General features: G+C 44.8%; 1 protein-coding gene across 1 annotated transcript in view; it reads right to left on the bottom strand.

Annotated features, from left to right (window-relative positions):
• Positions 1-1,747: 1,747 nt before the first annotated feature.
• LOC128692861 (glucose dehydrogenase [FAD, quinone]-like) overlaps positions 1,748-23,474 on the bottom strand; it is a 98,316-nt gene continuing 76,589 nt past the window's right edge. The window contains exons 7-11 of the mRNA XM_070094346.1: positions 22,662-22,815; positions 21,421-21,584; positions 17,398-17,575; positions 6,035-6,257; positions 1,748-5,284 (exon numbers count right to left, since the gene is read on the bottom strand). Coding sequence (XP_069950447.1) covers positions 5,143-5,284; positions 6,035-6,257; positions 17,398-17,575; positions 21,421-21,584; positions 22,662-22,815 — 861 coding nt within the window. The 3' untranslated portion in view covers positions 1,748-5,142. The remainder of the gene's footprint in view (positions 5,285-6,034; positions 6,258-17,397; positions 17,576-21,420; positions 21,585-22,661; positions 22,816-23,474) is intronic.

Below are 23,474 nucleotides of genomic sequence, written 5' to 3'. Positions count from 1 at the left end.
ACATGAGTATACATGAGTATACATGAGTATACATGAGTCGCCGTAGTGGTATGTATGAGTCGCCATACGTTGTATGAATTCTCACAATGGTAAAAAGTGTTTTTTCGGTCTTGTGTAAGAGAATCATCACGTTAATGGAAAGCAACACCTGCGAGTTGATGAATAAGACACATGTGCAACACCTGCCTATTTTTATTACACATGTATTGTACGTGTGTTTTATCCATTTGCAGAATAAATATAACACGTAGTGAGGAAATGAAAACACGTGTGAGATATCGCTGAGAGAGAGAGAGAGAGAGAGAGAGAGAGAGAGAGAGAGAGAGAGAGAGAGAGAGAGAGAGAGAGAGAGAGAGAGAGAGAACACAGACAACGAACAAGAGCATATTAGTACAAATGGAATTATGGCTCACATTCATTATAAATTTAGTTCACAGTGTATGGTACACAATGTATGGCTCACACTGTATGGCTCACACTGTATGGCTCACACTGGCTCACACTGTATGGCTCACACTGTATGGCTCACACTGTATGGCTCACACTGGCTCACACTGTATGGCTCACACTGTATGGCTCACACTGTATGGCTCACACTGTATGGCTCACACTGGCTCACACTGTATGGCTCACACTGTATGGCTCACACTGTATGGCTCACACTGTATGGCTCACACTGTATGGCTCACACTGTATGGCTCACACTGGCTCACACTGTATGGCTCACACTGTATGGCTCACACTGTATGGCTCACACTGTATGGCTCACACTGGCTCACACTGTATGGCTCACACTGTATGGCTCACACTGTATGGCTCACACTGTATGGCTCACACTGTATGGCTCACACTGGCTCACACTGTATGGCTCACACTGTATGGCTCACACTGTATGGCTCACACTGTATGGCTCACACTGTATGGCTCACACTGTATGGCTCACACTGTATGGCTCACAATATATAGCTCACACTGTATGGCTCACACTGTATGGCTCACAATGTATGGCTCATAATGTATGGCTCACACTGTATGGCTCACAATATATAGCTCACACTGTATGGCTCACACTGTATGGCTCACACTGTATGGCTCACACTGTATGGCTCACAATGTATGGCTCACAATGTATGGCTCACACTGTATGGCTCACAATGTATGGCTCACAATGTATGGCTCACACTGTATGGCTCACAATGTATGGCTCACAATGTATGGCTCACAATGTATGGCTCACAATGTATGGCTCACACTGTATGGCTCACACTGTATGGCTCACAATGTATGGCTCACACTGTATGGCTCACACTGTATGACTCACAATGTATGGCTCACAATGTATGGCTCACAATGTATGGCTCACACTGTATGGCTCACACTGTATGGCTCACAATGTATGGCTCACAATGTATGGCTCACAATGTATGGCTCACATTGTATGGCTCACAATGTATGGCTCACAATGTATGGCTCACAATGTATGGCTCACACTGTATGGCTCACACTGCATGGCTCACAATGTATGGCTCATAATGTATGGCTCACACTGTATGGCTCACACTGTATGGCTCACAATGTATGGCTCACACTGTATGGCTCACAATGTATGGCTCACAATGTATGGCTCACAATGTATGGCTCACACTGTATGGCTCACAATGTATGGCTCACACTGTATGGCTCACAATGTATGGCTCACACTGTATGGCTCACAATGTATGGCTCACACTGTATGGCTCACAATGTATGGCTCACACTGTATGGCTCACAATGTATGGCTCACACTGTATGGCTCACAATGTATGGCTCACACTGTATGGCTCACAATGTATGGCTCACACTGTATGGCTCACAATGTATGGCTCACACTGTATGGCTCACAATGTATGGCTCACACTGTATGGCTCACAATGTGGAGGAACGACCACCACACACACACCGTACTTGACAAACACCACCACACACACACCGTACTTGACAAACACCACCACACACACACCGTACTTGACAAACACCACCACACACACACCGTACTTGACAAACACCACCACACACACACCGTACTTGACAAACACCACCACACACACACCGTACTTGACAAACACCGCCACGCACACACACCGTACTTTACAAACATCACCACACACACACACCGTACTTGACAAATACCACCACACACACACCGTCCTTTACAAACGCCACCACACACACACACCGTACTTGACAAACACCACCACACACACACACCGTACTTGACAAACACCACACACACACACACCGTACTTGACAAACACTACCACGCACACACCGTACTTGACAAACACCACCACACACACACACACACCGTACTTTACAAACACTACCACACACACACCGTACTTGACAAATACCACCACACACACACCATACTTGACAAACACCACCACAAAAACACCGTACTTGACAAACACCACACACACACACACCGTACTTGATAAACACCACCACAAAAACACCGTACTTGACAAACACCACCACACACACACACCGTACTTGATAAACACCACCACAAACACACCGTACTTAACAAAAACCACCACAAACACGTCGCACCTGGCAAACACCACCACAAACACTGAGAATGGCACTTGACGAATGTTTGGAACATGTCGTGTGTCTTACTTTTCAGCAAGAATCGAATCTAATTCATAAAATAAGCAGAAATATTTTTTTTCACATCTCTGAGATAAGAAAAAGGTACAAGCATGTATGCAACGTCAGCGTGAAAGGGAGCTCGTGTAAGATTCTTCTTGTACACGGGAAGGTCATTTGCTTTTGAAGATTGATAGCCCCTGGCGACACAGTGTACAAGAACTCGAGAATTTATGTAGATTTCCCCTTTTCTATGCACTCTCCGTACACCAGATCCAACAAACAGATGTTAAATAGCATCAATATATGCCAATGCCTATCCTGTGGGAGCGTTAATAACCCAGGATAAAAATACGAATAGTGTGGACTTTTTGGGTTCATTAGGCCTCTTCCATAAAATGCGACCCACAACAATTAACTAACTCCTGGGTATCTTTTTACTCATAGCTCAAGAGAGTCATAAGGTGTAAGGAGACTTATCCATATGCTAAAATCCCTGTATCAGTGACTGGCAACATTAATCTGACAGCTATACATCACCGTCTATTTCTTCATCGTCGTCTATTGTTGTCATACCTTTAAGGTGCCATCAATTAATATTAATTTACACCAGATTCTACGCCTCTGTGTACTTGACTCTGCATTATCATTTCTTATGTTTACACCTCCCTCAAAACCTGTTCAATAAACACAATACATGCTGCCAACGCCTGTGTTTCCCACAAAGCTTACCACCTATGATCCTTAAAAATATATCTTTCTTGAATCTTCTGATATTCTCAATAAAAAGCTGCAGTTTCCTTTTTTTATGGCTCTAAAAATATAAAAATCCATTTCTTTGGGGACACAGGTAAACAGAGGGCAAACAGTGTCCCGGAATAATAGACAGAAAGATGTGAATAATGAAATTAAAACTCGGTCTGGCGTAGCGTAGTGCAAACACTCTGCGACACTCGACAAAATTAATCAATTCCTTACACCTAATCTAATCTAATATAAATAAAAATGAGTCTATTGGTAACAACCATTTAGTCTTTCTTGTCCACATAACACACAAAGATTAGCTAAGATACGTGGCTAGAAAATTATACTGAGCTTTGGATATTCGTGAGTTAATAAATTAGTTAACTAACCACTCTTACTTGTGTACCTGAGGACCGTCTTCACACAGATTATGAGAGTGACCAGGAAGACGCTGGTGGGACCACTAGGCCTGCTGAAAGGCTTAGGCCTCCGAATGAAATGAGAGATTTTACTGTTCTACGGTATGCATGTCTATCACGTACAGCCTTGTACGTGATAGACATGCATCTTCAAAGACAGTTCTAACACGTCAGTAGAAGTTCTTTACGTATGGGGGATACGACCGTAGAAGACATTTTTGTAACATCCGTAAGCCATGTCCGTAGAAGAGAAATTTACCTTCTTGGAGTTAAATTCTTTAGGTTACTGACAGGTTCGTCCACCAGTCACACTCAGTAGGCCACGATGGCCACATCATTGAGCAAAGATATTTTGGCCATATTTTTTAACACGTCAATATACACGAAACATTTGTACACCGCGAGTTCGGGCATCATACACCTGCACAACACTAGTTCACACATCACACACACCTCTGACTTATTAGGCTTAGAAGCAGCAACTTCAATAGGCTTCACAAACAGACCAAATCAACAGGTATCCAGCTGTTCCCTTCAATATCAAGATTGATATATCTGATATTGATATATCTGCTATCGGTCCCCGGGAATCATGGCCTCTGCGGCCCGGTCACAGACCAGAGCTCCGATGACAAAATGCCTCAGGAAAATCAATAATTTCCGTCACACAAGAAGTATCATTGCCTCCCTGAGTCTTCTCTATTTCAAGATGAATCCAGAAGAATGTTAATTTGTAAGCTTAATCAGCCTACTGACCACAGGTCAGTAGACTAACATCAAGGATATTTGGATCCCCCAAAATAGGGATTAAATGGAATTTTTAATGAATGTACATTGAGAGATTTACGTCTCTCTTTGTAGCCTATCTTCACTTTGGTCATTTTTATGAGCAAGAAATAAGACACCCAAATGTGTCTAAAATATTCGATAATAAATAATAATAATAATAATAATAATAATAATAATAATAATAATAATGAAGATGCGATGCTTCACAGTATTTGATTTCCAAAATAACCATTAAGTCACACTTGGTTTTTACAAAAAAAAAAATCATTCATACATAGTACATTTTCCAGTACTGAGGAAGGAAAAGAGATTATAAATTAACACTCATACAACTCTCATACAGCGACAGTCATACGTCATACAACTGACCGTATGAAGAAAAAGTAATCTAAATTTTTTTCCATCAATGACGGCTGAGATGCTCTTTTTTTTTTTAGTTTTAGAAGAGTTGAATCCCAAAATTAAAGCTTCCGGGGAAGGGACATAATATTGGATCTCCTCTTCCGGTAATGCCTTTCAAATATGGCCGCCAGGAGAGCGGGAGCTATGGCGGCCGTCATCATCTTTTGGTGTACCAGTACTGCTTGATGATGTCTGATCCTCGCTCGCCGATCATGATGACAGGAGCGTTAGTGTTACCGGAGACCAGAGTGGGCATGATGGAGGCGTCGACCACACGGAGACCAGAGATGCCGTACACTCTGAAAGTGACAACAATGTTGCAGTAAATGTGTATGAGGGCCGGGGAACTAACACAAACTGTAATAATGTAGCTTGAAATAGGCTGTGATAATGAGGGATGAACAGTTGTAATGATAATTGAAGGGGGAGTGGAGGCTAGGGGCTGGATCTCTACCCATGTAGGCATGATATTTACGGGCACACATCACAGTCAACAGGATTCGAAGTCTCGTTAGGAAAGCTGGCAAGGTTCCCAAGTGACGCTCTATGCCACTCGGCCAGAGATGCATCAAAAACTGGGTAACCTTGCTTATAAGCCATGTTTCGCCAGTCCGGGCACGCCTCAAGCATGGATTCAAATAATTTCTTCCTGTATGTTTGGACCTCACAAATGAATCTTTTTATGTCAATGCATTTGTGGTGTAGAGCGTCACTTGGGAACCTTACCAGCCTTCCTAACGTGGCTTCGGATTCTGCTGATTGCGATTATTCTTTGTATATACCCGCTTGTTTTTGCGTGGTATATTAATGCATACAGTTCCACTCCTACAGCTGTAGTTAATAAAACAAGAAAACACACACAAACCACAAAAATCATGCATATGTATCAATACAGAGCTGGAGAAGAGCTCTTGATCCGAGGAACTGGAAGCATCCTTCTCTTCCAGGGAACAAACCTGACCACTTCTCATGCACCATACAATGAATTACCACCTTCCCACAAATTTTAATTAAGTCTATGTAAAAAATTCAAGATAACTTATCCATACTTGAGTTCTGGGTCGACTACAGCTCCTGGGTCCCAGTAGGGTCCCATCTTGCAGGTGCCCACGGGGTGGTAGATGGTAGAGGTGTAGTGCCGTGCCAGGCACTCCCAGTAAGTGTCGGTCCAGAGAGGAGCGTACTCACAGCCTGGCATGGGACGCGTGTAGAACCTGGAACCAAACTTCTTGAACGCTCGCGTCTCCGTCAGCGCCAGGGCGATCTTGATGCCTGAACGGAAGGAATAGTGGTTAGACGAGGGAAAAGGCAAGAGCAAAGATGCGAAGGACGGAAAATCAGAGGAAAAGAAGGAGGAGGAGGAGGAGGAGGAGGACATAGCCAATTGACATAATGTGTGTCCAAGGTGAGAGGCTCTTGACTCAAGGAATTGGATCTGTCCCTTCTCATTCCTAGAATCGAATCTGATTGCCTCCCATTCCCAAAGGCAATGCATAACCTCTATGAGTTTAGCGCTTTCCTTTAAATAAAATAATAATAATGTGTATCCATCTCTTCCCCGAAAACATCAGGATATTTATCCTGTTTACACCTCTTTGAGCGGTGTCGTAATGTTAGTACAGGGCTTTTAATCCAAGGAATTCGAGCAATCTTCCCTTTTTTTCGATCAAACCTAGTTACCTTCTATTCCTCAGGAGCTGTATGACCCTGCCAGCGTGTATTGGTATCCCGTATGTTGGTATCCCGTGTGTTGGTATTCAATGTGTTGGTATCCCGTGTGTTGGTATTCCGTCTTCCATCCTCGCAATTACTGTGTATTTTGCTATTGTTTTTCTGTCTTGTGTAACCTTTTGTGTGACGAGGTGTAATGTTCGCTGACGTACCCAGTTTCCGCAGCCCCGTGGCAGTATCTCTCTCTCTCTCTCTCATGCTTCCCAGAACTGAGAGATACTGAACTGGGAGTTCTCAAACAGCTGCTTCTGCTGGGACCACTCTAGGACCTGCCTTGCATGGGCCAGTAGGCCTTCTGCAGTGTTCCTCTATTCTTATGTTCTTATGTTCTTATCTCCTTTTCTTGGATCCAATAGCTTCTCCAGAGGCTACAGGAGAAATGAGGAGGTCCTATCTCCTTTTCCTGGAGGCCTATAGCTACTCCAGGGACTAGAGAAAAGAAAGGTCTTGTGTTCTTTTCCTGGGGTCTAAGACACTCTAAGGTCTGTAGAAAAACAAGGGACTGTTCTTTTTTTTCAATGGGGCTTATAGCCCCTCCAAGAGCTACAGAAACAAGCGGGATTAACACAGAGGTATATTGTAATTTATATCTTTGCCTTTCGGTCGACCCCAAAGACTGTCAAAGTTTTTCAACATTACTGTTCAAAGTGTAAACTTTAGTACACATGAGAAAGTATATTTGAAATAACCTCCGATTGATCAGGAATATACACAGATGTCCTGGAACTATGAGAAGCAAAATGAGTGGGAGAATTATAATCGGGGGGTAAATAGTGTTAAATCGGATGTAACTGAGGAAATAAAGATAAAGAAAGAGCTGAGATAATAATAGAGGAGAGGGTACATATGATGAAATTGAATAATTATGTGGTATTAAGGTTTGACGTGAAAATAGGGTTAAAAAGAGCGTTTATGGTGGGTTTGAGCACCTAGCAAGCGTGTGTGTGAATGTCTTAGATCGGGACGGAGACAAAGGTTTTTTTTTAGGGTTTGACGTGCTATTGTAGTGTGAGCTAGGTAATATATATGAAAGGAATCAGGGAAAACCTTCTCGTCGGACTTGAGTCCTGGAAGTGGCAAGTACAGTACTTGTACTCAGATGGTTGGTGTGTGGATACTACAGTTGGGAGGGCAAGTTGAGCTGTAATGTCTGCACATCTAGCAAAACACCTCTGAAATGAATAATGAATAATGATCTAAGTGTGGGAGACAGTAGATGTGTTAAAAAAAATTACTACTGTTACTGCTACTACTATTGCTACTACTGCTACTACTACTACTACTACTGCTACTACTGCTACTACTACTACTACTACTGCCCGCCACCACCACCACCGCCACCACCGCCACCACCGCCACCACCACCACCACCGCCACCACCGCCACCACCACCGCCACCACCGCCACCACCACTGCCACCACCGCCACCACCACCACCACCACCACCACCGCCACCACCACCACCACCACCACCGGGCCCCCACCACCACCGCCACCACCACCACCACCACCGCCACCACCACCACCGGGCCCCCACCACCACCACCGCCACCACCGGCCACCACCACCACCACCACCGCCACCACCACCACCACCGCCACCACCACCACCGCCACCACCGCCACCACCACCGCCACACCGCCACCACCACCACCACCACCACCACCGTCACCGCCACCACCATCGCTCACCACCGCCACCACCACCACCACACCACCGCCACTCACCACCACCACCACCACCACCGCCACCACCACCACGCTCCACCACCACCACCACCACCACCACCACCACCACCACCGGCGCCGCCACCACACTCACCACCGCTCCACCACCACCACCGCCACCGCTACCACTGCTCTACCACCACCACGCCACCGCCACCACCACCATTACCACGGCGCCCGCCACACACTACTACCACCGCGCCGCTGCCACACCATCACCACCACCACCACCTGACCACCACACCACCACCACCGCCACCACCACCGCCACCGCCGCCACCACCATGCGCGCCACCATGCACCAACACCACCGCTACCACCACCGCCACCAACACCACCGCACACCACCACCACACCACCGGCGCACACCACTGCGTGCCACTCACATACCACCACACCACGCCACCACCACTACACCACTACTCACCACCGCGCGCACCATACCACCGCTACACTGACACCACCACTGGCGCTGCGCCACACTGCTAGCCACCGAGCGCTCACCACCACCTGCCACCACCACCACCACCACCACCACTACCACTGGCGCTGCTACCACCACTACCACCACCACACCACTGGCGCCGCTACACACCACCACCGCACCACACCACCACCGCCGCCACCACCACCACCGCCGCTGCTCACCACTACCACCACCACCACCATGGCGCGCGCCACCACCACTTCACACCGCCACCACCACCACCACCACCGCCGCCACCACCACCACTACCACACACCACCACCGGGTGCCACCACACTACCGCCACCACCACACCACCGCCACCACCACCACCACACCACTTCACCACCATTACCACCACCACCAGTGCCACCACCATTGCTACCACCACCGCCACCACCACCACCACCACCGCCACCACCACCATTGCCACCACCACCACTCTACCATACCACCACCACCAGCGCCACCACTGCTGCCACCACTCACCACCACCACCGCCACTGCTGCCGCCGCACCACTGCTGCTACCACCACCGGTCCGCTACTACCACTACCACACCATACCACGCCGCTGCCGCCACTACTACGCCGCCGCTGCCACCACTACCATTGCTTTTACTACTCACCGCCGCCACCACTGTGCTACTACCACCGGTCCCGCACTACTACTACTACCACTACCACTACCACTACCACTCACCACACCATTGCTACCACTCACCACCACCACCGCCACGCCACACCACTTACCACTGCGTCCGCTAAACCACCACCACCACCGGCGCCGCTGCCGCCACTCACCACCACCACCACCACCGGGCCACACCACCACCACCACCGGGCCCCACCACCGCCACTGCCGCCACCACCACCGGCGCCCACACCACCAACCACCGCCACCACCACGCCACATCACCACCACCGCCACCACTACTACCACTGGTGCTACTACCACACCGGGCCCACCACCATTACTACCACTACCACCGCTGCTACCACCACACCACCACTACCACCGCGCCACCACCACCACCGCTACTACCACCACTACCACCGGTGCCGCTGCCACCACAGCCACTACGGCCTGCACCACTCACCTCACCGCCACACCACCACCACCACCACCGGCGCTGCCACCACCACCACCACCACCACCACCACCGGCCGCCACCACCACCACCGCCACCACTCACCACCACCCGCCACACCACCACCGCCGCCACACCACCACCACCACCACCACCACCACCACCGCGCCGCCACCACCACCACCACCGCCACCACCACCACCACTGCTGCTGCTACACCACCACCACCACTGGCGCTGCACCACCACCACCGCACCACCACCACTACCGCCACCACTACCACCACCACTCACCACCATTACCACCACCACCAGCGCCACCACCATTGCCACCACCACCGCCACCACACCACCACCACCGCACCACCACACCACTACCACCACCACTCCCATTACTACCACCACCACCAGCGCCACCACCGTGCCACCACCACCACCACCACCGCCACTGCGCCGCTGCACCACCCGGCTTACCACCACTGGTCCGCACTACTACTCACTACCACTACTGCCACCACCACCACCATTGCCACCACCATCACCACCGCCACCACCACCATTGCTACTACCACCACTTCTCATGATTACACCACTACTACCAGTGCCACTACCATTGCCACTACCACTACCACTACTACTACTAACGCCGCCGCTGGCTACTACCACTGCTTGCTTTACCACCACTGCCACTCACCACTGTTGCTACCACACTGGTCCCGCCACTACCACCACCACCACTACCACCACCACCACTATTGCCACCACTCACCACTACCACGCTACCACTACCACGCTACCACTCACCACCACCACGCCACCACCATTGCCACCACTACCACTGGCGCCGCTGCCACTACCACCACCACCGCCACCACACCACTGCCACCACCACCGCCATTACTACCATTGCACTACCACTACCACTGGCGCCGCCACTCACACCACCGCTACACACCATCCCCCTACTCATTGCTACCACCACCACCACCATTGCCACCACCACTACCACTGGTGCTGCCACTCACCACCAGCAGCACCACCGCCACCACCACCACCACCACCACTGGCGCCTACCACCACCATGCCACACTACCACCGCACCACACTGCCACCACCACCACACCACTCCTTGCCACTACCACCACCACCACCACCACCATCACACCACCACACTACTACACCATGCCACAGCACCACCACCACCATTGCCACCACTCACCACCACCACTACTGCCACCACCACCACTACCATTGCTACCACCACCACCACCACCACACACCACTGCCACCACCACCACCACCACTACCACCACCATTTCCACCACCACTCACCACCACTCACCACTACCACTACCACCCTCACCACCACCAACGCCACCATCACTCACTACCACCACTTGCCACACTACTACTACTCACCATTGCCACCACCACCACCATGGGCACCACTACCACCACCACATGCACTCACTACACCACCACCACCACACTACCATTACTACCACCACCACCACCTACCACCACTACTGCTACCACCACTACTACTACTAATAATAATAATAATAATAATAATACGAACACATAATTCCTAGCCAGTCGCAGGTTATTTCAAAATTTCAAGTCAGGTAACAGCATTATTAATAATTATTAAAAATATATTAACGGCCAGCAGGGTGGATAAATATATTTACAAAAAATTACTATATACAGATGTTACTATATATACAGTGTCAGGCGCCTGCCTTGTTAAGTTGTTGCAGCCTGTGATATACTAATTTGTTTATATACAACTATGTACAGTGCTGTGATGCAACAATGAGCTTTCAATGTTGCAACGTTTCGCTCAGGGTAAAGCTCTGTCCAGTCGCGCATCGTGTTTAAGTTACATTTCGCTGTGTAAAGCTTTGTCAAATCAGGTATTGCTCCGAGAGGAGCTTTATTAAGTTATGTTTCGCTCTGTTTAGAGGCTTATCTCACCATGACTCGATAAAGCTCTACACGCAGCATGACCGGAAACATCTCGTACCGCGACATGTCGCACCTCTGTCGCAGGCAATATATTATGCTGAAGAATGAGACACTTGTCCATCATTTGGGAATGTTTACTGAGGAAACGTTTCGCCAGCCAGTGACTTCCTCAGTCCAAGACAGAGAAGAACGGTGGAAAAAGAGGAGTGTTAGGTAATCAGTCCCTCAGCCTGAAATCGAGTTCAAACTTCAAGACTGGAAACTGAATATATCGACTCCAGGCTGAGGGACTGATTACCTCAGGCTCCTCATTTCCCACCGTTCTTCCTCGTACTGGACTGAAGAAGCCACTGGCTGGCGATACGTTTCCTCAATTAAGATTCCCAAATGTTGAAAACCAGTTATCGCAACGGGACATTCTGGATGCTGTGTCTCAGCTCTCTACTCGAAGGTGTCACTGAAGAAAACATCATTAAAAGAGAGAGAGAGCTCTTGAAAGCAGAGAGAGAGAGAGAGAGAGAGAGAGAGAGAGAGAGAGAGAGAGAGAGAGAGAGAGAGAGAGAGAGAGAGAGAGAGAGAGATAGAGCTCTTGGAACCAGGGAGAGAGAGCTTCATCAATAAAGGAACAAAAGCTCTTCCCCTCCTCCCACAGACGTACTCAGGAGCCTAGTAAGGGTCACCTCCCACAGACGTACTCAGGAGCCTAGTAAGGGTCACCTCCCACAGACGTACTCAGGAGCCTAGTAAGGGTCACCTCCCACAGACGTACTCAGGAGCCTAGTAAGGGTCACCTCCCACAGACGTACTCAGGAGCCTGGTAAGGGTCACCTCCCACAGACGTACTCAGGAGCCTAGTAAGGGTCACCTCCCACAGACGTACTCAGGAGCCTAGTAAGGGTCACCTCCCACAAACGTACTCAGGAGCCTAGTAAGGGTCACTCGACACACGCATTTTGGGCTGCCAGAGAAAAACGAAAATGAGTTTTTTTTATCAACGTTAGAGACTCATTTATTTTTTATTTAGACCTAATAATTAAAAATGTTATTAAAGGGTAAAGAATTGCTCACACACACACACACACACACACACACACACACACACACACACACACACACACACACACACATACACACACACACACACACACACACACACACACACACACACACACACACACACACACACCTACAACAGGCCTAGTGTCTAATCGACATGTGCCTAGGACAAAATGGTAACTAACACACACACACATACACACACACACACACACACACACACATACACACACACACACACACACACACACATACACACACACACACACACACACACATACACACACACACACACACACACACACACACACACACACACACTCACACACACACACACACACACACACTAGGTGAGTACACACACGGAAATATACCTCCCCAAATATACCTCTGTTTTAAATAAGATCGCCTCGGATCAAACCTGTTTTATCCCGCCACTGTACCATTTCCCAGTGGTTATATGACACTTATAAAAACCTATAAAACCACCTATTCCCAAATTATAAACTAATTTTCTATATTCTGAAACATGCTAGAAGAAGTGGTGCTCGAAACGAAACAACAGAAACGTGCAGGAATTAAAACTGTAAAAAGAAAGAGAGACTTTCCCAGAAATAAAAAATTCCTAGATCTACGTCACAGGAATCAATTGAAACCTTGTTGCAAGCAGTTAGTTGCATAGATTAAAAAAATATATTGGTTAATGTATTACGTAATTCCAGTGGGTCGTAGAAAAGGTAAATACATGACTTAAAATGTAAGATATTTTTGTTAAGTGAAGATGATGACTGTGAATGACCATGAAAATGAATATGATAACTTTGTAAGTGCCTTTTACTTATATATATATATATATATATATATATATATATATATATATATATATATATATATATATATATATATATATGTATATATATATATATATATATTTTTATTTTTATTTTTTTTTTATTATCACACCGGCCGATTCCCACCAAGGCAGGGTGGCCCGAAAAAGAAAAACTTTCACCATCATTCACTCCATCACTGTCTTGCCAGAAGGGTGCTTTACACTACAGTTTTTAAACTGCAACATTAACACCCCTCCTTCAGAGTGCAGGCACTGTACTTCCCATCTCCAGGACTCAAGTCCGGCCTGCCGGTTTCCCTGAATCCCTTCATAAATGTTACTTTGCTCACACTCCAACAGCACGTCAAGTATTAAAAACCATTTGTCTCCATTCACTCCTATCAAACACGCTCAAGCATGCCTGCTGGAAGTCCAAGCCCCTCGCACACAAAACCTCCTTTACCCCCTCCCTCCAACCCTTCCTAGGCCGACCCCTACCCCGCCTTCCTTCCACTACAGACTGATACACTCTTGAAGTCATTCTGTTTCGCTCCATTCTCTCTACATGTCCGAACCACCTCAACAACCCTTCCTCAGCCCTCTGGACAACAGTTTTGGTAATCCCGCACCTCCTCCTAACTTCCAAACTACGAATTCTCTGCATTATATTCACACCACACATTGCCCTCAGACATGACATCTCCACTGCCTCCAGCCTTCTCCTCGCTGCAACATTCATCACCCACGCTTCACACCCATATAAGAGCGTTGGTAAAACTATACTCTCATACATTCCCCTCTTTGCCTCCAAGGACAAAGTTCTTTGTCTCCACAGACTCCTAAGTGCACCACTCACTCTTTTTCCCTCATCAATTCTATGATTCACCTCATCTTTCATAGACCCATCCGCTGACACGTCCACTCCCAAATATCTGAATACGTTCACCTCCTCCATACTCTCTCCCTCCAATCTGATATTCAATCTTTCATCACCTAATCTTTTTGTTATCCTCATAACCTTACTCTTTCCTGTATTCACCTTTAATTTTCTTCTTTTGCACACCCTACCAAATTCATCCACCAATCTCTGCAACTTCTCTTCAGAATCTCCCAAGAGCACAGTGTCATCAGCAAAGAGCAGCTGTGACAACTCCCACTTTGTGTGTGATTCTTTATCTTTTAACTCCACGCCTCTTGCCAAGACCCTCGCATTTACTTCTCTTACAACCCCATCTATAAATATATTAAACAACCACGGTGACATCACACATCCTTGTCTAAGGCCTACTTTTACTGGGAAAAAATTTCCCTCTTTCCTACATACTCTAACTTGAGCCTCACTATCCTCGTAAAAACTCTTCACTGCTTTCAGTAACCTACCTCCTACACCATACACTTGCAACATCTGCCACATTGCCCCCCTATCCACCCTGTCATACGCCTTTTCCAAATCCATAAATGCCACAAAGACCTCTTTAGCCTTATCTAAATACTGTTCACTTATATGTTTCACTGTAAACACCTGGTCCACACACCCCCTACCTTTCCTAAAGCCTCCTTGTTCATCTGCTATCCTATTCTCCGTCTTACTCTTAATTCTTTCAATTATAACTCTACCATACACTTTACCAGGTACACTCAACAGACTTATCCCCCTATAATTTTTGCACTCTCTTTTATCCCCTTTGCCTTTATACAAAGGAACTATGCATGCTCTCTGCCAATCCCTAGGTACCTTACCCTCTTCCATACATTTATTAAACAATTGCACCAACCACTCCAAAACTATATCCCCACCTGCTTTTAACATTTCTATCTTTATCCCATCAATCCCGGCTGCCTTACCCCCTTTCATTTTACCTACTGCCTCACGAACTTCCCCCACACTCACAACTGGCTCTTCCTCACTCCTACAAGATGTTATTCCTCCTTGCCCTATACACGAAATCACAGCTTCCCTATCTTCATCAACATTTAACAATTCCTCAAAATATTCCTTCCATCTTCCCAATACCTCTAACTCTCCATTTAATAACTCTCCTCTCCTATTTTTAACTGACAAATCCATTTGTTCTCTAGGCTTTCTTAACTTGTTAATCTCACTCCAAAACTTTTTCTTATTTTCAACATATATATATATATATATATATATATATATATATATATATATATATATATATATAGTTTTGAACAGGTTACATGCAGTAGGATTTATATCCTTTAAATGAACCAAACTAGTGGGCTGGAATAGTGTTGGATAGTCTGGATGGAATGTTTAACCGTGAAGACAGAAGCTGCAGAATGAGTTTTTGTGACTGGGACAACGTTTCGCTCTTGATGGAGCCTTATTTGTTGGATTTGTGAAGGACCTGCCTAGTCTGCCAAGAGGTCTATTGCAGTGTTCCTCCTTTCTTATGTTCTTGTGTTAGCATACATATAGAGCGAAACGTTCGTCCCGATTATAGTTCGTGGTGCAACATACGTCCTCTCATTGTAGAAGTATAGAAAAGGGGAGAAGGGTGAAGGGAAAGTGTGAGGCTGCAAGTGGTGATAAACAGCAATGTAAAGACGTAGATTAAACACGTAAAGTGAAGACGTAAAGTCGTACAGTAAAGACGTGCAATAGAGACGTGCAATAAAGAGAAAATATTACAGGCATAATCTTGAAAGTTAAGACACTTGTGCAACATCTGGTTATCTTTATTGTAGACGTTTCGCCATCCAGTGGCTTTATCAATGCAGATTCTTGGACATAATAAGAAAACGGAAGAACTATATACAAAAGATGAGGTAATCAGTCCCTCAGCCTTGGAGGTGGTGTTTAGAGCACCGTGGTTGTAGAGATTCTGAAGCAGAGGCAAGGAGACTGGCGCTTATATAGGCGTCAGTGAAAGGGACGTGTAGCAGACGAGGGCATAGTCACTGGTAGGCGGGATTCCCCAGCGGAAGTAGGTCCTACCCAAAGGGATGGGTTAGTTGTAGCAGCCGTGAAGAAGGTCTTGTAGATGTCCTCTGAACCAAGATTCCATGATGTTGCAGTGTCAGATACTAAAACAATAAAGATATCCAGATGTTGAACATGTGTCTTAACTTTCAGGCATAATCTTCAGCAGATATTACAGTGCTGAGGGAATATTATTGTGTTAGGTGCTTGGTTAGTGTACCGGGTGGTGGCAGACGTTGAAGGTGCGCGGAGTTACAGTACTAGGTTACAACAAGTACCGGATTACTGTACCGGGGAGTGGAAGAAATACAAGCAGTCGTGTAGGTTTAAGTGCAGCGAGGACCGAATTAGCAGGTGTCGGGGAATGTGCTCCTGCAGATGTGTTATGCCAGGATAGGATAGGGTACTCCCAGGTAAGACCCATGTGGGTGAAAGGGAGAGTGAGGGAAAGAGCCTGGGCTAGACCCAGCTGCACAGCGTTGGTTGTTACGCTATAGTGAGTGCGGTATTAATGCTAACACAGCTGTAGCATACGCAAGCAGTGAGTGCAGGTGTTGGAGAGATTAGGGAGGGGCAGGTGTGTAAGAGCTGGCCGTTACCTTCAACTATAATCTTGATATCTCTTGGGTCGGTTAGGTAGTTGTGGATGATGTAGGGTTTGTCGAAGGGACTGGCTGAACGAAGGGTTATGTACCCGCGGGAGTTGGGCCGTAGCAACATGGGGTATATGGACCAGCTGTCCCGGAACGATATGGGCTTAAACATTTGCTGCCACGTCTGAAAATCAAGAATCAGTGCCAAAGGCTTTCTAAACAAAGATATAAAGTCGATCGTCGAGGGACATGAGTTTGGAAGTCAATAAAGTTTGGCGTCTCTACATACCAGTTCTCAGTCTATAAGCTAGCTCTTACTCTAGAAGTGTGGTGCCTCTCATAGTCTATAAGCTAGCTCCCAGTCTAAATCTAGCTCACAGTCTAATGTTAGTCTAAAGCGTCCAGGGCGTCCTCTACCTAAACTCTTCTTGACCTCCACTCAGGAGCAGGACGAAGAGGTGGCTGTCAAGTGTTAGAAATAAAGCTCTTAGCGGATGGAGCATCGAACCTTCACAGCAGGATCAAACCGTGCAATGAATAACCCACGCGAGTTTAGCGTTTTACATAAAAAAATAATCTTGAAGATCCTTTTCCCTGAACTCCTGCGCTAAATAATAATAATACTGCAACCACCAGTTCGTCAGCTCGTGTCCACTTCGACGTCAACTGCTAGTTGGCTCGGGGAGTCCTACCTTCCACTAGCACCCTGACGTCGTGCTCGTCAGTAAGGTAGTTGGGAAAGATCAGAGGTTTGTGGAAAGGGCTGGAACTCCTGAGAGCCACGTAGCCGCGACTTCGTGGCCGCAGGAGGGTAGGAAGGACACTCCAGTTGTCTCGGAAGGACACGGGCTGTAGCATCAACCTCCAGGTCTGTCTGGGGGTCAGTCAGTAGGTCGTGATTTCTACGTCTCTAGGAATAAGGTAGTACATCACTTTGTGAGGGAGTAAGTTAGCTTTTATACCACAAAATCAGAGATAATTCATAGCTGACAATAAAACTCATTTACTCTATAACAGAAATGGAAAAAAAATATATTGACTGCTTACTGTTGAGATGGATTATATTAATTCCCGCACAAAATATTAGTTATTTCAGAAAAAGCATAAAGTAAGAGCTATATCTGAAGAAATAATATATATATATATATATATATATATATATATATATATATATATATATATATATATATATATATATATATATATATATATATATAAGCCATGCCGAATAGGTAAAACTTGCGATTTTGGCATAAATAATAACGCTCTTCTTGCCGAATAAGGCAAGCGAAAATTTGTGTACACAATAATTTCGCAAAAATCCTTCTGAACCTGACGAAAATAATGTATTTCATTGTGTTTGTTTATTATTAAATTATTGTAAACTTATCTAAAATATATTTAGTTGGATTAGGCTAAATTAAGTTGCGCTTGTTATAATAAGGTTAGGTAAGTTTTGTAAGGTTCTTTTGGTACAAAATTATAAATTTTTGCACTAATATATAAATGAAAAAATATATCTTTAAACGTATAAGAGAAAATTTTAGAAAGGACTTAATTTGAATGAGTTTTTGCTAAATGACCTATTCGGCACGACACACACACACACACACACACACACACATATATATATATATATATATATATATATATATATATATATATATATATATATATATATATAACAACACTGCGCTAGCCAAGGATTCGAACCCATGTTGTACTGGCCTGCCTCATGGTAAGCGAGAACCACATGACGCTTTAAACCACAGGACCACCCAGCCCTACAAGAATGGCGCAGCCAGCACAGAGCTAGCTGTTGGGCCGCCATCCGAGGGCATACGGAGGTGTGGGAGCTTCTAAGCTAATTTCATTCTCATCCCTGTTTGGTGTACTAGCCTCACGAGCAGTATTTATATATTATTGTAACCACGAACGAGTGGTATTGATCAATAACAACACTGCGCTAGCCAAGGATTCGAACCCATGTTGTACTGGCCTGCCGCAGTGTTGTTATTGATCAATACCACTCGTTCGTGGTTACAATAATATATATATATATATATATATATATATATATATATATATATATATATATATATATATATATATATATATATATACATATACATATATATGTACATATATATATATATATATATATATATATATATATATATATATATATATATATATATTATATATATATATATATATATATATATATATATATATATATATGTACATATATATATATATATATATATATATATATATACATATATATATATATATATATATATATATATATATATATATATATATATATATATATATATATATGTACATATATATATATATATATATATATATATATATATATATATATATATATATATATATATATATATATATATATATATATATATATATATATTCATAATTACAAATAGGAGGAGTTGAATGATTGCTCCAGGCCTTTCGTGTTACAATCAACACATCATCAGCAGCTTGCACACACACACACACACACAGATTGGAGGCAGGATCCATACATAGCTTTAAGCAGAGGTATGATAAAGCTCAAGGTTCAGGGAGAGTGACCTAGTAGCGACCAGTGAAGAGGCGGGGCCAGGAGCTTGGGCTCGACCCCTGCAATCTCAACTAGGTGAGTACACACACACACACACACATATATAACTATATATATATATATATATATATATATATATATATATATATATTGTTAAGACAAAGAATATATAAATGGACACACAAAAATGCAATTCTAAAATAAGTATTGAATAAATGTAATACTACAGTAAACTACAGTCCTACAAGACTATGAATAACTAACCTAAGATGTAGATAACTAACCTAGATTCTAGAACACTAGGTTCTATGAAGGAGGCGCCTTGAAAGCGGTGAAGTTCTCTTGATTCAAAGAATTAGTCCGAAACTATAGTACCTTGACAAGCTGGGAGCGTCGCAATGCTCTGCTCCTTAAAATATTCTCGATGTCACATTCGGCAAATTTCCTGGAGATTTCAATGAACTCGTAAGTAGTTAACCGCAATTAAATTGCTCTGAAATTTCCGGAAAATACTTTTAATTATTTTTACGGTACCACTGAAATCACCGTGAAATAATTGTCTCTGACAGACAATTAAGATTCCCTTATAATCGCCGAGAAATATCTCTTCGGATATGAAATTACTTCTTCATTCCCCAGAAAATTCTTATCTAAAATAAATATTCACTATTTCTCAGAAATTTTCCAGAAATATCTATATATACCTGTCGTGGACAGGTATCTTCAATGGCCTATTGATTGATTAATGGGTTGAAATCCTATCTACTGCACGAGGGTCATCAGAATAACTGCCACCCTGTTCTATACTGTCTGACACCCTGTGCTACTGTGTGTGTCTGACACCCTGTGCTATACTGTGTGTCTGACACCCTGTGCTACACTGTGTGTCTGACACCCTGTGCTACACTGTGTCTGGCATCCTGTTCTATACTGTGTATGACACCCTGTGCTACACTGTGTGTCTGACACCCTGTTCTACACTGCGTGTCTGACACCCTGTGCTACACTGTGTGTCTGACACCCTGTTCTACACTGTGCCTGACACCCTGTGCTGCACTGTGTGTCTGACACCCTGTTCTACACTGTGCCTGACACCCTGTGCTACACTGTGCCTGACACCCTGTGCTACACTGTGTGTCTGACACCCTGTTCTACACTGTATTTGACAACCTGCTCTACACTGTTTAACACTCTGTGTTTCACTGTGACTTGGACACCCTCTTCCACACTGTGTATCTAACACTGCTCAACACTGTGTCTTTCACCTTGTGCTACACTTTGTGTCTGACACCCTGTGATAATGACACCGTAAACCTTTGCTGCCTTACACCCTTGGGAACTTTTACTGCAGACACCGAGTGTCCTTAGCACCCTATACTCTTTAACATTCAGCCCTCTCTAGCACTCAGTATCCCTTAGCACCCAGCATCCCTTACACGTTCGGAGAGGCCGTGAACTTTACGGATCTGTCTGCCTCCGTCAGAGGCCGGGGAACCTGAGATGAAGTGGAACTCGATGTCTGGCCAGTCGTCAGAGTGATTAGCATACTTGGTCTTAACAAAGCCGAGACCTTCCACGCCTCCCAGCACCGTCAGCGGACCTGCAGGAAGGAACCAGCACTGCTAATGAAGGGTGTGTAGGATAGGGACTGAAGGACTTTAGTGTGGTTAAGGTGGACTGACAAAGATTAGCTTAGATTTTGCCTCCGAAGTGGCTAGATTATTGCCCTTCCTATATCCATCCTATGGAGGGAAGTGCAAGAGAAAATGGATACACAAAAGGCCTAGGATCTAGGCTCCATGAAAAGTGTTAAAACAAGTACATCTGGATTTATATCCGCACTATCTTATCTGCTGCAAGTAAATTTAGGATATTTTCTAAATATATCCGATATACTATTTTCATTAATAAAATACCTTGACATATCACATAAGTTCTTATACTCTCTATCTCTACATTCTTCAATAACTGGACAATGAAGCATAGTGTTCAAGAAGGCGGCCATGAGGCTGACCCGGTACTTTGCATTTCATCTGATCATCGTCTGTGGAATATCACAAAAGAAGAGAATTTGTTGAATTTTGTATTTAACTTCTGGTCTGGACTCAGAGGTGTCTTCGCCCAGCTACAGTGACTCACACACTAACTTTCACTGTACTGCTTCAATACATTAGTAAGAGCGTCGACAAAATCGCAGTTGACAATTACAGTTGTAACGCCGAAAAAAAATTCAGCGACTTTCTATTTTATTTACAAATGAGAAAGTTATATAGAAAATTACTTTGTTAGTCTTAATGTATTTAATAACTCTTGTAACATAAAGTATTAATGTTAAACTAACATAAAATATAACAATGAGCTTAATTTATCCCATAAATCAAGAGAAGTGAGCTTAAATAAGAAAGCTTAAGCTGAAGATGAGAAATGTTTTAGACCATGATGTGTACTTACCCAGATGCATCTGCAAGGGTTGAAACATAGCTCTTGGCACAGTCTTTTAAACTTCATTAACCAGTATTACATGTGTTAGGTTTTCGGAACTTTATCATATATATATATATATATATATATATATATATATATATATATATATATATATATATATATATATATATATATATATATATATATATATATATATATATATAAGTGTTTGTGTGTGTGTGTGTACACTCACCAGAGCCAAACATAGCATACTTGAGGACACTGGGTAGGTTCTCGTAACGGGTCTGAACCAGTGACACCTTCTTGTCTATGAGGAAGACCAATCCGCCTACGCCGATGTGATCCTGAAGGTTGTGCCCCACAGGCAGGTCCTCCAGCACAGGGATCTGCAGGAGGGATAAGCATGTGTCAGCAGGAACTGTTTCCTTGTCATAGTCCATAACGCAGGATGGGGCTCGTACAAGGTGTTGAAATGTGTCAGCCTGAACTGGGAGACTTCAGTAGGGCAATGAGGATATCCTCAAGTAATCTCAGCTGCCTCAGCGTCAAAGATATCGTCGTAGCATAGCTGGAGTTGCTATCATTTAGGGCAGAAAATGTACATAGACTTGTTCATACGTCACTGATTAGATATCAAACTCGTGTTCTTTCGTTTGTGAGCCTAATGCTCTATCCCTAAGTTACAAATTACTCTCGAGGAACCCCTCTGCAGGTGTGTCAGTAAACTCTTGAGTCCCTCGACATTGGTATTTATGGTGTTGTAACTGCGAGTAGCCAGCCACCAGACGCATAATAGCCCCTGAAATCGTAGTCTGATAGTCATAAAGAGGCCCAGTGAACCCCGCGGGGAAGGAGGGAAGGGATGGAGGGAAGGAGAGTAGGGTAGAAGGAAGGGATGAATGGAAGGAGAGTAGGGTAGAAGGAAGGGATGAAGGGAAGGAGAGTAGGGTAGAAGGAAGGGATGAAGGGAAGGAGAGTAGGGTAGAAGGAAGGGATGAAGGGAAGGAGAGTAGGGTAGAAGGAAGGGATGAAGGGAAGGAGAGTA

Source organism: Cherax quadricarinatus, chromosome 45, assembly GCF_038502225.1.
Source record: "Cherax quadricarinatus isolate ZL_2023a chromosome 45, ASM3850222v1, whole genome shotgun sequence".
NCBI classification, from domain to species: domain Eukaryota; kingdom Metazoa; phylum Arthropoda; class Malacostraca; order Decapoda; family Parastacidae; genus Cherax; species Cherax quadricarinatus.
The sequence above is the reverse complement of the archived record's forward strand: the minus strand, read 5'-3'. Positions and strand labels throughout refer to the sequence as shown.